The sequence below is a fragment of the Gnatocerus cornutus genome, chromosome 10 (assembly GCF_029298725.1).
Source record: "Gnatocerus cornutus isolate USDA-ARS CGAHR chromosome 10, icGnaCorn1.1, whole genome shotgun sequence".
NCBI lineage: Eukaryota > Metazoa > Arthropoda > Insecta > Coleoptera > Tenebrionidae > Gnatocerus > Gnatocerus cornutus.
The window spans coordinates 3,580,796-3,597,624 of NC_142242.1; the positions used below are offsets into that span (position 1 = coordinate 3,580,796).

General features: G+C 36.7%; 2 protein-coding genes and 1 long non-coding RNA gene across 11 annotated transcripts; 1 reads left to right on the forward strand and 2 right to left on the reverse strand.

Annotated features, from left to right (window-relative positions):
- Nucleotides 1-203: 203 nt before the first annotated feature.
- Nucleotides 204-9,705, reverse strand: RhoGAPp190 (Rho GTPase-activating protein 190). 8 transcript variants are annotated; one of them, XM_088048205.1, is made up of 28 exons: nt 9,573-9,704; nt 9,018-9,255; nt 7,827-7,974; nt 7,018-7,780; nt 6,751-6,963; nt 6,587-6,598; nt 6,343-6,529; nt 6,179-6,294; nt 5,977-6,129; nt 5,688-5,802; nt 5,317-5,642; nt 5,119-5,274; nt 4,820-5,071; nt 4,589-4,767; nt 4,351-4,543; nt 4,165-4,304; nt 3,992-4,120; nt 3,888-3,932; nt 3,591-3,724; nt 3,482-3,544; nt 3,274-3,391; nt 3,002-3,223; nt 2,557-2,828; nt 2,272-2,505; nt 2,086-2,224; nt 1,907-2,038; nt 1,702-1,858; nt 204-1,653 (listed from the first exon to the last, which is right to left on the reverse strand). In XM_088048205.1, exons 2-28 carry the CDS (start codon nt 9,186-9,188, stop codon nt 1,455-1,457), a joined length of 4,968 nt encoding a protein of 1,655 aa, XP_087904331.1. In that variant the 5' UTR covers nt 9,189-9,255; nt 9,573-9,704; the 3' UTR covers nt 204-1,454. The 8 variants fall into 8 exon arrangements, with proteins under 8 accessions (XP_087904331.1, XP_087904327.1, XP_087904325.1 ...); XM_088048201.1 differs by having other exon boundaries at nt 3,002-3,208; nt 3,274-3,544; nt 9,573-9,705; XM_088048199.1 differs by having other exon boundaries at nt 1,702-1,852; nt 3,274-3,544; nt 9,573-9,705.
- LOC148167210 (uncharacterized) lies at nt 9,692-9,970 on the reverse strand. Its single transcript, XR_015770912.1, has 2 exons — nt 9,834-9,970; nt 9,692-9,783 (listed from the first exon to the last, which is right to left on the reverse strand). It is a non-coding gene; the product is annotated as an uncharacterized LOC148167210 (long non-coding RNA).
- A 3,261-nt stretch (nt 9,971-13,231) lies between these two features.
- LOC148167211 (transketolase) lies at nt 13,232-16,825 on the forward strand. 2 transcript variants are annotated; one of them, XM_088048100.1, is made up of 5 exons: nt 13,232-13,493; nt 14,784-15,119; nt 15,173-15,941; nt 15,993-16,259; nt 16,318-16,825. In XM_088048100.1, exons 1-5 carry the CDS (start codon nt 13,369-13,371, stop codon nt 16,717-16,719), a joined length of 1,899 nt encoding a protein of 632 aa, XP_087904226.1. In that variant the 5' UTR covers nt 13,232-13,368; the 3' UTR covers nt 16,720-16,825. The 2 variants fall into 2 exon arrangements, with proteins under 2 accessions (XP_087904226.1, XP_087904227.1); XM_088048101.1 differs by lacking the exon at nt 13,232-13,493 and adding an exon at nt 13,627-13,849.
- Nucleotides 16,826-16,829: the final 4 nt, after the last annotated feature.

Here is a 16,829-nt window from a genome sequence, read left to right on the forward strand (position 1 = left end):
TTTTAAAAGTGTGTAAACCAAACGACTTTGTAGCCAGAGAATCATAAAGTTTATAGAATTTAACACTCAAAGTTATAACCGCACTAAAACATTTGTTGCCGAGTTGGCCTTTATATACGTTACAAAATAAAATAAAAATATCTCTTCCAAAGACCATTGAAATTTTAACTGTGGCAGGAATGAAGAGGAATTGAAATCAGCTCTACGATAATAAAAAACATTTATTCTAGCATACAATTATTATTAGGCAGTTGATAAATATTGATACAAATCTTTCGTTACAAAAACAGAGTTTTAACCCTTAATGGGGCCATTACTGCATGATACAGCCCAGAAACGTAATCTACGATATATCCACATATGGTACATTGAAATTATTTAGAGCCTAAGAAACATATCTTCACAATTCATGGGTCTTAGTAAATGCAAAATAAAGAAAATGGTGAATGATATATACAACACCAAGACCCACAAGCCGTTAAGCGAATAAAAGCTTAAAACTATGTTCAGTCTGACCAAAGTCTGAAGCCAGAGCTGATCTGTTGTTCAATTCCTATTGTATACAAACATTTTTTTTTGAATTGCACAATACTTCATATTGCATAGATATACATACAATGAAAATATTAAATAAAATACTTTATAAATTACAACATAAAATATCACTTGAATGAGATTAGCTAAATAAAAAAAATCGAGTGCAGGGTGGCATAGGCCATCAACATCCAGACTAGAAATTAGCTTGGCACACCCCCGTTTTGTCATGCAGCGCATCACACGAATTTAAGACTCAGTTCCACACTCACTCTGGACAATATTTATATTGTACTAATCCAATTATAGTCAATTAGTAAAGCTGTTTTAAACTTCTCAATACCCAAGTTACTGTATAATACAAGTTCAATACTATCATAAAAATAATACAATGATAATAGGAACATTAATATTATCTGAGTAATGGACACGTAGCCATTGCCACAATCTCGTTGATATTAGGAGGGCAACAAATTTTTGAACGGATGTAACACTTACTACTCTAGAAAAGACACTAATAACTGAATGTGGGGAATTACATTAAACACAGATCATTAAATGAAGGCTTACATTCAAGCATTTTCTCAATTCCTCACATACTATTTTATAAAATTTTTCATACGACTACTTTTCAATGAAACGACCTACAATAATTGTAAAAATACAAATCACCACTGGTGTCACAAAAATTATTAATAAGGTATCACACAGTAATTATTAACATCTTTGGATCAAAAAAGTTAAGTCATGTTTAATTCTAAATGTACTAGTAACATCTTAAAATAATTTTTTGACACATCTCTACTGCAAATACATTAATTAGAAAATCAAGGCCTCTCCAAATATAACAACAAATGATGGAATGCCAGAAAATCAGATTACTACAGCAAATTGTGCGTTTTTGGCATGTTATTATATTACTAAACCATTACGAAAGCCTCTTTGCCACAGAACAGGAATGGGTATTGATTTATCATAGTTTGTACAATATCTTCCAAATATGGCCGCATTTGCTCAAATCTACCCATATCGCTGAATTCTATAGGTAACAACGTCGGCCACCAACATATTGCCAGATTCTTACTGTCCATGTTGTTCAGCTTGGAATTCTCAGCCACTCTGAAACTCTCCCATTACCATTTTCACTAAACAAACATTTAAACTTACTTCACAAAATGTTGAAACACAAATTTTAGAACTTGGAAATTAACCTTCGGCAACTTCTCCAACATACTACGCAAAGCAAGCAAACGGCAACTTCTATCAGTTTTCACTTCGACATTTCCCGTTGTCGTTGCCATCGGCTTGATCCTTGTACCTGGAACTTAAAATTATCGATCACAACATCAATCTCTTCTATTTTCAAAAATACCTGCAATATCCTCCAATTCGGACATGACCTCTTCTTCAAATAAAGGCGGCAATCTCTTTGACACAAAGTCTTTCAAAGCAGTGGCTACGGCGTTGACTGGGATGTCAAGTTCGTGGATATCAACATTCGGATCTAAACACGAATTTATAAAGTAATTTAATGTTAGTTAAAAGTCGTACCTTCATCAAACTTCTGGAAAAGCAAATCCACATGAGCTCTGTTACCCGGTACCCTATAGATCCCTTCAGATTCCAAGCCTTCACTCTCTATGAATTTCACGCACTTCTCCAGGAAAATGGGTATAAAATTATTTTCATTCTAAATATTTCAAGAGTTAGACAAGTTTGATGTGGAGTGATACGTACTTGAATAAAGTCAGACAGTTTCGATGGTGCGGAACCGAGCGAAACTGCCTTTTGTTTGATCTTTTGCTGTTTTTTCTTATCTCGCTCCTTTTCTTTATCAGCGACTTTGCGCAACTTCTCTTCTTTTAACCGGCGTTGCTTTTCAATCTTGGAGTCATCTTTAGCCTTTTGTTTCTCCCGTTTCCTGAGGAGTTTCTCTCTATCAGATTCCTTCATTTTTGGCAACACTCCAAACTGTAATCACCCAACTTAGTCCAAACTCGTTTAAATAAATGACAATTGTACCATTGGTGAATTATTGTCTCTAGGCGATGAGACATCCAAACTAGATTCATCATCGTGTATAATACCATAAGAATTGGGTTTTATTGAAAATAAATCAGGTGAATGCAACTGAATATTTAAATTATGGGTGTTATGCAATTCCGACACAGGCACGCGTTTCTTTAAGCTAAAAGATCGCTTTTGGGAAATTCTATTGCGGCTATCAGCAGTCCCCGTCCTTGCTTGCTCCACATCGCTTCCTTCCGATGAATCAGAGTTCGATTCGCTTCCAACTAAAATTTTTACAATAAAATTAAATTTAAGGGGTACTGATTCCACAAAAAGTTGTTGCACTGTAACACATAATAATTACGTGGCAATGGCATTGCAGTAAGAATTACAAACGAAATTCTCACGGTAATGACGCAAAATAAAATTCTCCAATAACCAATTAGTACAGTCTCACCATTAGTTTTGTCAGCTTCTAATTCTACATGAGACGTTGAATGCACCGACGGTAAAGTCAAGCCTCCAAGTTGTGGCACTCTCGGTGGCTGCACTGGAATAGCGGTGCGCTTTTTGCGCTGTCTTTTGTGGGTTCCCGATTTTCGATTAACCTTGGAATACACCTCGCTGGCTCGCTGCCTTCGTTCTAGACTACTCCACTCACTATCTGTATCAGAATACGCTAAAAAATTTATTACCAAAAATGCGCCGGCTTATATTTATCAGACTTACATGGTTGCCCCTTCTCCCGGCGTTGTCTCAACTTTGTTTTCCCACTAACAGCATCCTGCACCAGAGTGTACATGTATTCTGCATCTGGTGGGTACATGTTGTGAACCATATCTTTAACCTGCGCATATTCACATCCTAAATCAACTACCTCTGGAGTGGCTAAAGGAGCATTTCCAAAATTAGTATTGCGTATATCTTTGCCACTTACGTTCATCCTGGCTATGGCTTCCGTCACCACGGAATAATTTTTCAAGTTGAGTTTTCCGGGTTGCTGCAAACAAGCAATAACTCAAAGAAGCAGAAATTTACAAGCGTACTTTTAGCGTCTGTGAGATTCCTTTCGGCCGCGACTCTGACACTGTCACATGTCTTCTTCCAGTGGTAAAAGCATGCTGCCCGTAGTTGTTCCACGCACTGCCAGAAATTGACACCGGCTGATCGCCCTCACCGTCTATAAAAAGAAAACAAGCACTTTACCATATTCCAAAAAACACGTATTAATAAAAAGAAGTAGATGCCGATATAAATATAAATAAACAACCCAAAGAAAACGAAAGTATGAACATCTACAAGTTCTAATACTACCAACAATCACAACGTCATCACTAAATCACCTGAATCGTGAGTTGCTAGTGATTCTCTTGATCCGCTAATGTCGGCTGCATGAATTGATTACAAAACATTCAATTGTTCCGCAACTAACGTAAGTAATACTCACATGTGATTTCATCCAAACTTGTTTGTGACGCCGACAACATGGGGCCCCGCTTCGGTATTCTGGAAATTAAGTGATGATCTGGAGGTGCCGGCTCGGGTGGAGTTGTTGGTGGCGGATATACCTGGAAGCCTAAAACCACACAATAAAATTGAACAAACAGCTGACTTTCTCACCTTGATGAAGCAAGCGTTTTTTCGAAGTTATATCACCGTTTTCGTTCCCATACATGTAAATATGAGAGTATTTATCACTGTGGTCACTAGAACTGAGACGTTCGTCGGGGCCATTCAGTTCGTAGTTTTCACTACCGCTCCTAGAAAAAAATGTTAAAAATTCGGTGATATGAAGACACAACCCACCCATCATTGAGTTTCAACTGATAACTTTCATGTCTCGGTGGAGGCAATGGATGACCATGACGTTGAGATCGTGGATGTTCGAGGGTTCCTTCGCCACTGTCATCCAAACCCGATGGTTCCTCCATGTGGAATGCTTGTTCAATTTCCGGTTTCTTCTCCCACACTTCTTTGAAAAATGGTGTGAAAAAGGCAGCTAAAACCAAAAATCAACGGAGAGCCCCACACTAAAAAAACGTACTTTTCTGCTGATTCGATGACGATGTTGTCATGAAGTGCGCGTGTAGTCTATCAGCAGTGGCATTCCCTTCAGTAATCAAAAGATGGCTCAAGTCGTTGTTAAAGAACGCGTTCGCTCCACCGGAGTCAGTAACTGCCAAAATTTGAATCGGGAGATTCGGAATATTCATCGAAAACGCACTGAAATGAACAACATAAAACTAAAAAACTAATCTCGACAAACACAACGTACTTTAATGTGGCCAACGACGCTTTTCTTTTAGTGGAATAAACTAAAATGAAACCGTGAACGAGTTCATCGCGGAATGCATTTGCTCCATGGAATGACGAAACAATAACTTCAACTTTCCTCTTAGAATCGCCCAAAAAAGTCTCTAATATAATACTTCGTTCTGCCGATAAAAAGCAGCATTGGTGTGATAGTAGCGGTGCTAAAACGTTTTCTATTGAGTATGAATCACCGCAGAATGTACACATAATAATCCTGTAAAACAACGATGAGTGAGATTACGATAAGTGAAAAGCACTCACCTAATATCAGGTTCGACACATTCAATCACCGATTGATAAATATTTAAAAAACCTGCCCTATGGTGAATGCTCTGAACGAGTTGGTGTAATGCATCAGAAACTAATTGTTCTTCAGATATTTGGTCGAGACAAACATCCATGAAAGGACACTGTAAACTATAAGACAATTGTTTGATAGTTCGTTGAAAATTCACGTACCTATCAGCTAAACTTTGGCCTTCTTCTCTTAATTTTATCACATCTTTTTCTTCAATATACGAGTCTTGTAAAAACATTAAAACAATTGGTAAGCCTTGGAATGGAAGTTTGTCTTCCTGCTCTAAATTAGATAACAATGTCTTTTCTAAACTCTCCCGAATATATTCGAACGATTCTGCATTCGAATATACACAAAAGCTCCCATGTGGTACAAAATCCGCCGTTCTAAAAGAATTATGAGGCAAACTAACGTCCCCGTTAATAATTCTATAATCCAAACTGTAAAACTGACAGTCTATTTCGTATTCATCGTCCTCACATTGGGCCTAGAATCATGCATTAATACAAAAAATTGTACCCACAAAACATACTCTTATTTTAGCTGCCAAATTCTCAGCCAAGTTGTCTGCTCCCAGAATGAGTAGATGAAGCTGATTATTGTCTGAACTTATTAACCACTGGTTGCTGTGGTTCCAAGAAGAGGGTCTAAGAAAAAATCCCACAAATTAACAAATTGTCGGTCTAATTCTGCCAGCTGGCTAAAATGTTGTACGAAACACGAAAAAACTAGTGTGTCTAGTTGAATCTATCCGGTGCAGTTTACATTGAAATCACATGTGAAAAATACAAGTTTCGAACTAAAAGCGAATCAAACAATACCTGTGTGCCTTTGTTGCTAAGATTCTTTCTATGAGGGCATCCATACAATTTGGAAATGCGGGACAGTGCTCTCTAATTGGACAATGGATAAAACCTAAGTGCTGAAATAGCATAACTTTTCTATCTTGATCCAAACGATCCAACATCTTATATCTGAATTTATAAGTTTTAGTTACTTGATCGCACAAACATCAAAACTCACCTAAAGTCATCTTGTAATACATCAATAATCTCCTTAATATCGTCTTGAGTTATTGTTCCAGTTGGTGCAATACTTTTAAAGTGATAGAACAAATCCGCGTGTTCCAGAAGTAATTCCTGTAAAAACTACAATGATCTAACTGTTTTCAAATGAAGAGTTCCAACCTGAAAATTGTGTTTGGCGTTTTCTATGAGCTCTCTTTGGTGTGCATCATAGATCTGTTGACAGTCGTGTTCTGACAACGCTTCGAAACATTCTCTCCCCATGAATAAAACTCGAACCTCTGACAAGTGTTTCCCTGGCGTCACGTATCCAGTGTCTTCCAACAACTGTTTAAACTGCTTCTTCCACCTATAAACCGTCGAAATGTTGGTACCGAAAATTTTCAACTGTTAAACTACACCTCACCTCTTTGGCATCCTTTATTAATGAGTGAGCAAAAAGAAATAGGATTAGTAAATGTTGTTAGAGCCTTAAATTAATAACATAAAATATTGCATTATGGTTATACACAATAAAGCCTAAGATAAGAAACCAAGCCCCCAAAAACACAAAGGAACATTAAATCATACTCTAATCGTTTTTGCTCCTGTTGCAGGACATTTATGTGGTTTTTGAAGACAGTTTCAGCATCACTTATTTCTAAAACGTCAAAGGGAATCCGAGTTTCTTCATTATCAGACTCTAACTCGCACTCAGTCCATGGCATATCCTCCGGGCACTCATAAAAATATTGATTAAAGTCTGGGTGAGTTTTCAGGTACTGCTGGATAGATGGCCAATCGCTGAAAATCAAAATATTCCAAACTCTCCCGCCAAAAAAAATAACAATTTCTTACCTATCAGTTAAAGTATTGATATCAGGGACTAGTTCATGTAAAACATCAGGCAGCATTTCCATATAATGCGCAATGCGCTTAGCAAGTTGCTCATCTTTTAATTTTTTGATGTGTCTCCTAAATAATCTTTGAGTACCGTCTAATCCAAATAACTGAACAAAATAAATCCACTCTTTGTGGGAATTCAGCTTTTTCACGGTGTGAGACCAAAGCGCTCGACAGTCTGTAACGTGTAGTCTAATGAGTCTCATAAAAGCCTCACTAGCTACATCCATCAATTCCTTTCTTGCTCTTGCAGCTTCAGAATATGGTATAACTTTACATCTAACTTTACTTCTATCAATTATTTGTGCCAGTAACATAAATGCCAACTCAACATTGACGTTATCGTGCGATGAAGTTTCAATTAACGGTATAGCACCTTTGTATTCTTTCCTTTGCAATAACTTATCTGCTTCTCTGACAATCAACTCATTTGCGTCGTCATTCTTAGTAGTGACAAATACTATCGGTTTCTTTGTTTTAACTAAATTATTTAAAATTGCCGCAACTATTTCTACTTGTTTCTCTAAAGATCTGCTTGGCACAATACTGACATCAAAAACACAGACAAATCCGTCAATATTTAATTTTCCGTCTGGCAAAACTTTTTGTTCATATTCTTTCTCTATACCTAGCTGGTTCTTGCAGATATACATTAGTTTCTCAGCGGATGTGATCTTCGTCGCTGCGCATCGTTTTATATACGGCTCCATCTTCCCACCTGGAAGACCTCAAAAGTAAAGACTGTAATAAACACCGAACTTTACCTTTAAAGGGTTGGAATGATGCGTCATCTATAAATTCCGTCTGTTCTATTACACTGAATTGATAATCGATGCCTTCCTCTGATGATTTAATCACTTCTCCCCAATATAAAAAATGATCGTTATTGACGACGCGCCCGCTGAAGTCCGTCTAGCAAAAAAAATTCTATTGTAAAAAGTTTATACCGGCGGCAATAAAATGAAAATATATTATGAAATGCCACGTGTTTTATTGCTGGAAACTTAAAACAGAGAAGTAAAGCTTTTATACCCCTCAGCAGTGCACTGAAAATATAAAATTCCAAGTGAAAATGCAAATACTTCAGCCATGTTTATGATCTGAAAGTCTAGGCATTTTTTTTCATATATTGATAACACTTCAGTTAGTGATATTTAAACTTGTTATCTTTAAAATGGCAGTTTTTAGGTATCTTCGATTACACGTTACATAAGAAACAGTCCCAAAAAGATTAACTTAAGGTGAGTTTAATTTCAGTTCACTTTGTTACATATACAAAAATATAGCTAGTGATCGATTATTTTTTCTTTTTGCATCCTAATATGTTTTAATTTTGCTCAAAGTACGTAAAACAAAATCAATTTTGTGCATTTTTGTTGATGTTAAACCTGAAATTTATGAACTATATATGCACAAAACTGTTTGTACTGTATTGTCTTGTTAATAAAAGTTCCAATTTTCGCTTATCTACTGTTACATAAAACATGTGGTTCTCGATATTTTTCTCGTTATCTAATTCTTAGCACCAATTGTGCTGCTCTTTGAAAATAGCAAAAATCCATCGTTAAAATTCAGTTTAATACAAAATATCCACAGAGCGGTTATCTCTGTCGACCACAATCCTTTATTTACCAATAATTAGATTCATGGATTAACAAAATTGTTGAATCTATTTCACCAAGTTGCTGAATGAGAGTTCAGAGATGCCAACCACGCAAATTTCAATAAGAGATCGTTTCAACCTTCAAAAATAAAATAAAGACAAGCATCTAAATTTAGTGGATTAATTCGAGATTTCCTTAATAGTTGTGGTTTGTTGTTATCTCTGACAACTTGGTTGGCTCAGCTGATTTGAGGCCAAACAAAACCGATTTTTTTTTAGGTTATGCTGGAGGTTCTTCTAACGTGACAGGGTGCTGTGCCCCTGTATTGTCATGTTATGATTGTTTTTTTACCTGACTGAGGACAGAAATGTGGTCAACATTGTAGTCATCTGCGTGTGATCTCATGAAGCGGTTACAAAGACAAGATTTTCCAACTCCTGCGTGTCCTTTGTCCTTTTCCATGCCAGACAGGCCGACAACGGCCACATTAATTGTACGCACAGTCTCAGCTTTTCGTGCCATGTTGTAAATTGGCTTCTATCAACTTCTATGTGTCATAACGTTGACGATAAAAATTCATTTGAACAATCTGAAAATAGTGTTTTAAGTTGATTTTAATGATTTATTTACGTTAGAGTGTGAAATACCATGGAATCTTTGAAGTTTTCATGAGTTGGAAGTATGTAGGCTTGGGATTTGACAGGCAGATATTTAATCTAAATTGGACTACATAACGCGGGATGGTTATGACAATGTTGAATTGCGAATAATAAATAATAATGCAACGTCTTTCTCAATGTTAATTGTATGACAAGATGATTCTTGCAAAGGTGTCTGATGAATGTCATGATGAAAAGACAGTCAAAGACGGGAGACATGCAAAGGGCTTTACACACTTAAACTCACCTTAATATCCGAGATCAAGAAAATAGATTTTCGTGCTGGTTTAAAGCTCATTTTAGTCGTAACATGTGAAAAACAAGATATGCCATACCATAATTGACCTGTCACAACTTAATTGCATCAAAATTTCGTTCAGTTGAGGGCAAGGGCTCGAGATTGTTGATTTTTTTCGAGATTGTTATTTACGTGAGAATAACACATTAGATAGTAATATCTATAACAAAATATAACACTGTCAAATTCACATAACAGCCGACCACCCACCGCCTTAGCAAGACGCCATTACAGTATTGGGGGGAATGGGAGGAGAGAGAACGCTCAATAGTGATAGCACAGGCTACTGGGATTATGGCGGGCATTCCTGGGTTCCATGTGCTCAAACGGCTCAATTTTCCCTCATCTTAATCACGCAAAAATCCCAATCAAACCCCACATTAACTCCCATTCCGCAAAAAAACATCTTTAAGGCCCTCTTACTCGAATTTTCAAAAACCCTCGATAAAAGACAAAAATTCAAACTCGAATCATTTAAAACACAAAAAGGACATTATCACAAGGTTTTTACATAACATAAAAGACGAGCGATATAAACATTTAAAATTGTATTATTTTACTTGCAAGTTATTTTGGTAATTTGAAAAGTAAAACTTAAAATTGAACAAAGTACCATAGGGAAAGGTGGGGCAAAACGGACAGTGGGTATAGAAGCTCAAGTTCAGTAATTCCAAGAGAGATGGTGCTGCAATCAAAGGTAAAAGTATAGTTCAGCCACGTTCGTCTGAGCCACCATAAAATCATAAATAAATAATATAATATAAAAAATAGTTATCTGTCAGAAGCACAATTTCCTGAAATTATTGTACATGTAAACGATGAAAGTGACGATAGCGAAAGCGAGGTGGAGGATTAAATTTTCATTTGTATAATACAGAATTTTTATTACAACCCAATCTGCAAATATTTAAAATATCTACCTGATCTTTATTTACCAAAGCACCCTGCAATATAAGAATCCTCCCCAAACAGGCCAGCTGTCTGGTCGTCATCGTAAATCTGAAAATACCACGAGCTGTCCCGTTGCGGTCGCCCGCAAATGTTTATGATTTTATGGTGGCTCAGACGAACGTGGCTGAACTATAAGTATATGATAAGATTGATAAGTTATTATAATATAATACCTAAATAAAAAAGAAATAAACTAGAATTACAAAAATTAATTACTTGTTCTCAAGAGCATAAACTTACAAACAGCTTCAATAACCATTTTAACGAAACTTGAGAATTCAGTTTTTTCTGCTTGCAGTATAATTTACTGTTTACATTAATTGTTAATCAACCGCAGCGTTTCTGCATTCAGACCTTGACATTTCTTCGTTGAGGGCCCAATTTATTTTATTCAATGTTAAATATGACGAGTTCTACTGTTTGGTCCGCTTTAATTTTAAAATTTGGTGCAGAAAGCCAGCTCTCATCTGTTAGCACCAGATTTCATACGAGCTCAGAATTGTAAAGGCCATTTAAAAAAGTGCGTGATGTCATTACGTCGCCGAATTTCCGTTGACTAATAAAGCGTGACATTATTTCAGAAATTTTTGATTAGTACTCAGTTAAAGTATACGACAGCAAAGATTAGAGTTTGAAAAACGCACACCAAGAGCTCTCATTGCATATCTAAGAATAATATTCATTAAATAAACAAATTTTGAAAAAAAATATAATAGAAAAGAGAATTTATGCCTTCATTGATATTTTGGGCACTATTTTGGCCTATTATAGACAGCTAAAGTGAATTAATATTACACGCATTCACGCAGAAATAATTTATAATCATAAATAAATATGAAAATTTTACAGTGGAATTCAACATGCTCATTGCAGTGTGTCCTCATGTTTACTGAAAAACGGCAATTAAAAGGTCAACTAACTACTGAACTCGTGGAAATGTAACGTGAATAATCTTCGTCATTTGTAATTGCCACTTGTGAGAACTAGGTCTACGTTCAAATTTGTCTAGAACTTCAGAAGTTTAATTAAAATTTTACACGTCCAATCACAAACAATAATAATATCAATACAAGAGAAAATGAAAAATATTTTTTGATCAAGATTAGCGGACCCCCATTACTCTGTTGTATTATATGTTGCATATCTTACGGCGCAATTAATATAAATATTTGTAATTATTGTCACTTTCTTTAATTCATACAAACTCTCAGTATCTCATATTGGTTGTATCTATTAGATTACGTAACTTTAATTAGCATCTACTAATTTTATTAATGGTCGCTATGTCGGGACACTTTAAAAATCGTGACTCAGCAACGGCCGGAACTTCTCGCTTTTTTCAAGGATAAATAACAACAATAATTGTAGTTGCATTAAAGTCCCTTATGTCATCGTCAAATTGCATAATATCTGCACCACATAAAGATGTGGGATAACCATCAATTTTATAATTTCTTGTTTTGTTAGTAATTTTGTTATAAATAAATTATACGTACAGTAATTAAGCTCTCCCAGCATTAGAATTCGAAATGCATGTAATAAATTGTTACCAAATGCAGTTAACGTCGTGATGCTTTATACCGATTAGAGAATGGAATATTTACTGGATACTCTAACAATTATCTTAATAACTTGTTTTTTCTGTATTCCATGAATATGGAAATTTATTATGTTTATGTTTGGTTTAATTTTAGATCTTTGCAGGGGTTATGTATTATGAGTATATGATTAGATAATTTTGAAGTATCGTAGATCACTTTGAATGAGAATGATCGATTAAGATCACTTTACGTCTGTAATTATCAACAAATTTTTCCGTGAATTATGAAATTGAAATGAAGACACGCATTGAAGGTCTGGTTTATTGAGTTAACAAAATGAATTGGCATTATTTTTTTAATATTTGTAGCGATATGAAGACCCCTGCAAAGAAAACGATTTCGCAACTAAAAATAAACTTTAAAATTGTTTTTTATCAGTTAATTTTATAATTATTGCTATTAGTATCTCCAACAACTAAGTAACATCGTTCCTAATTTGTAGTACCCATCTAAAAATCTTGGTAAACATTTTCATTACATTATTAATGAATGAGAACAAATCCTGAATAATAATTTCGTATTTTTCTAGTAGAATTTGTAGAATTGTCTATACGATGTTAGATCTTCTAAAAAGCAAGCAAGAAAGACTTCTCTTGCCTCTTGTGAAGGTAATTGCTAATTAGTATTATTGGAAAATCTCTCTTTTACAATCTGCGAATAAACCTGAAGTATTAGTTGTGACGCAAACGTGCCCATAAAACAACGTAATATTAGAATTGTTGCAATTTCTGTAATTGGATTTGAAACATTTGAAAACCTGAAAGTGTACGCTCAACAGTATCGTCCAAGCGCCATCTGCTGGACGTAATCGCAACATTCGAAGATTTTTTTTGAAAACTTTTATTTATGCTTTGATTAAATACGATTGCGCATGCTTGTCGTCACGACGCGTCGTCGCTTTTCCAGTGATGACCATGATAACCTTGTCCGAAGGAAAAGAATGTGGAGGAGAAAGTGGAAAAGTTTGAACTTTTTCGTTAAGTCCACTTTAGGACTATCGTAGAGTTTGGTTACGTAATTGTTATCTGGTCCAGCTTCCAATAGCGTCAATGTACGTAACATAGTTTGATGTTAGCGAGGTCCGCATTGGCTGTCCCTCAAGGTGTGTGTACGCCTGCCATTTAACCACTTGTTGACTGCATGCTGGTGCCAAGTGATCGGGTTAGCTCCGCAGACCGGTAATTCTCTCGTCCATGTCCTCTGACATAATGGCAAATCAATACCATAAACTCGAAGCCAAAGCTGTCCAAGAGCTGAAGGACATTGCTAACAAAATCCGCATCCATTCCATCACTTCCACGCAAGTGGCAAAGTCAGGGTAAGTCTGAAAAATGTGCAATTACCAGTAATTACTCCACGTTTGCGCGGTCGGTCGGTAGTGGCGCCAATGTATAAGATTCGAAATTCCTCCCATGACCCAACACTTTTTTCCATTGATTGTTTTTGTGTAGATGGAGATAACTGCTGACCCAACTGATAATTAATTTCGAGTGATAACATCACAATATTTAACTCTCCAGTTTCTGGCAATCTTTCTTAGTTGTTTTTGAGTGGTCTTTCCGATTTATTCAAAATGCCGGCTCAACTTACTCAAGCAGATGTCAGAGCTCTGACTGATATTGCCAATAGAATCAGAATTCATAGTATTACATCCACCGCTGCTTGCAATTCAGGGTAAGTCACAAAAACCCCTTTTCTTCGAAACTAATTTTTAACATCCACGTGTTGTCCGAATTACATTTTAGCTAATAGAATATAACGTAGTAATTGTTAATAACTCTGATCAATTAAAATGATCGACCTTTATATGACTCTTTTGTCATTCATTTTATTACTTTGGCTGTCTTTTACTGTGGGTGATGCGTCCTTTGAATGTCATAGGTTGCCCCTTTACAATTGAAGATCAAATAAAGCACAAACTTTATAATCACAATAATTAACAAATAATTACATGATTCTATAGTAAACAAATCATGTTATGAATCTTCTGAGTTTACATGCATCGAAATGTTTGCTTTTTTCCGTGATGCATTACCCAATAGCCTGCATTACGCATCACTTTTTACAAACATGCGGCTACTATTTCCATACATACGTATCAGATTCCATTTACATACAATGCGTAGATAAGCTTATCACCGCTTGGACGTATTAATATTACACAATCGAGAAATTCCCACAGTTTTTAAGAATGAAATCGATCCCTCTGCGAAAAACTAGTAAAACTAATGTTTTCATAACTGATAACCAAAGTTACCGCGGGTATTATAATTTCAACAAATACCCACGGTTTTGTTTGTATATTAAACATGAAATGTTTAGCGAGCACAAATATACAAAATGGTCGGAAAAACGATCAGTAAAAGCGGTGGTACTTCCATGTAGATAGGCAGTTTAAAAACTTATCTCTGCGGTTTTTTAATTCGTTTAATCATTTACGACAAACCACTTATTATAAGCAGAGAAAATTAAATAGTACTGTGTTAATCAAACACTAAATCAGAAATAGCTTTGTTATTGTCTTTATGACCTTGGCTGTAAGTACGCTAACGTAAATCGAGATTTTTTTCTTTTGGAGACAATTTTTAATTCTTCGTTTCCTCTTTAGACATCCGACATCATGCTCCTCGCTCGCCGATATTCTCTCAGTTCTCTTCTTCAACACCATGCGTTACAAAATTTCCGCACCAAGAGACCCATCGAGCGACCGATTCGTCCTTTCGAAAGGTCACGCCGCTCCTGCATTATATGCAGCTTGGGCTGAAGCTGGTTTATTCCCAGTGGAAGATTTGAACAATCTAAGAAAACTAGGTTCTGATTTGGAAGGTCATCCAACTCCTCGTCTTAACTTCATTGATGTCGGCACTGGTTCTCTTGGACAAGGTTTGGCTATTGCTTGCGGAATGGCCTACGTTGGGAAAAATTACGACAAAGCTAGCTACAGGTGGGTTTCCGCCCGTTTTAATTTATTTTCTTTATTTAACGTGTGTTATGTAGGGTATATTGCCTTGTCGGAGACGGTGAGAGTGCCGAAGGATCAATCTGGGAGTCCATCCACTTCGCCAGCTATTACAAGCTTGACAATCTTTGTGTGATCTTCGATGTTAACCGTCTGGGACAATCCGAACCCACTTCTTTGGGTCATGACATCGACACCTACCGCAAACGCTTGGAATCATTTGGTTTTAACGCCGTTGCTGTCGATGGTCACGACGTCGAAGAGCTCGTCAAGGCTTTCCACGTTGCTGCCAGCACCAAAGGCAAACCCACCGCTATCATCGCTAAGACTTACAAAGGGAGGAACTTCCCGAAAATTGAAGACTTGGAGAACTGGCATGGAAAGCCTCTAGGCGATCATTCTGATAGAGTCGTGCAACATATTAAGGGTCTGTTGAAAAATACAGGACCACTTCAAATTCATCCCCAAAAGCCTTTAGTGGACGATGCTCCTAAAGTGGATATTTCCAATATCAAGTTGTCGTCGCCACCATCGTACAAAATTGGTGAAAATATTGCTACCAGAGTTGCCTATGGTACTGCATTGGTTAAAATCGCGCAATCTAACCCAAGAGTTATCGCTCTTGATGGCGATATGAAGAATTCTACATATTCTGAAGCGCTGAAGAAATTTGATCCTACAAGATACATTGAGTGCTTTATTGCTGAGCAAAATCTCGTTGGTGTTGCTATGGGTGCTACTTGTAGAGACCGCACAGTTGCCTTTGTTTCTACTTTTGCCACTTTCTTAACTCGAGCTTATGATCAGGTAATTCTACATGAAAAACTAAGAAGTATCTTCTTACCATTTTTATTATAGATTCGTATGGGTGCTATTTCTCAATCTAACGTGAACTTCTGTGGTTCCCACTGTGGTGTCAGCATAGGCGAGGATGGACCAAGCCAAATGGGATTGGAAGACATTGGCATGTTCCGCAGTATTCCTGGAAGCACCATCTTCTACCCTGCTGATGCCGTTGCCACAGAACGCGCTGTTGAACTTGCCGCCAATACCAAGGGTATTACTTTCATCAGAACAAATCGTCCCACTACAACGGTTATCTACCCCAACAACCACGTTTTCCAGGTACGAAAAAAATTCCTTGAGCCAATTGTTCCCAAATGCTAACCAACTTTTTTTGTAGGTTGGCAAAGCTAACGTGGTCAAGAAATCCAACAACGATCAAGTTCTCGTCATTGGTGGCGGGATAACTCTTCAAGAGGCCATAACTGCTGCCAACGACCTAAGCAAAACCGTGGGTGTGAGAGTGTTGGATCCCTTCACCGTGAAGCCCATCGACAAGGAGGGAATCATCAAAAACGCCAAAGAATGCGGCGGAAGAATTCTTGTCGTTGAAGACCATTACTATGAGAATGGTATTGGTGAAGCCGTGCTGTCCGCAGTAGCTGCAGAGCGTAATATCGCCGTAAAACACGTCGCTGTGCCCCGCGTTCCACGCTCAGGAACCCCAACCGCTCTTCTTGACTATTATGGCCTTAATGCTAAGCATATTGTCAATTATATCCAAGAAACTTTGAAGCTGTAATTTGTTAAAATTTTGACACTTATATTTGTAACGGATTTGGGTTGAAGGAGTGTAACATTCCATTTGCAATTTGAAGTTTTAATAAACTTTTTTCAAAAAAAAAAAATTTT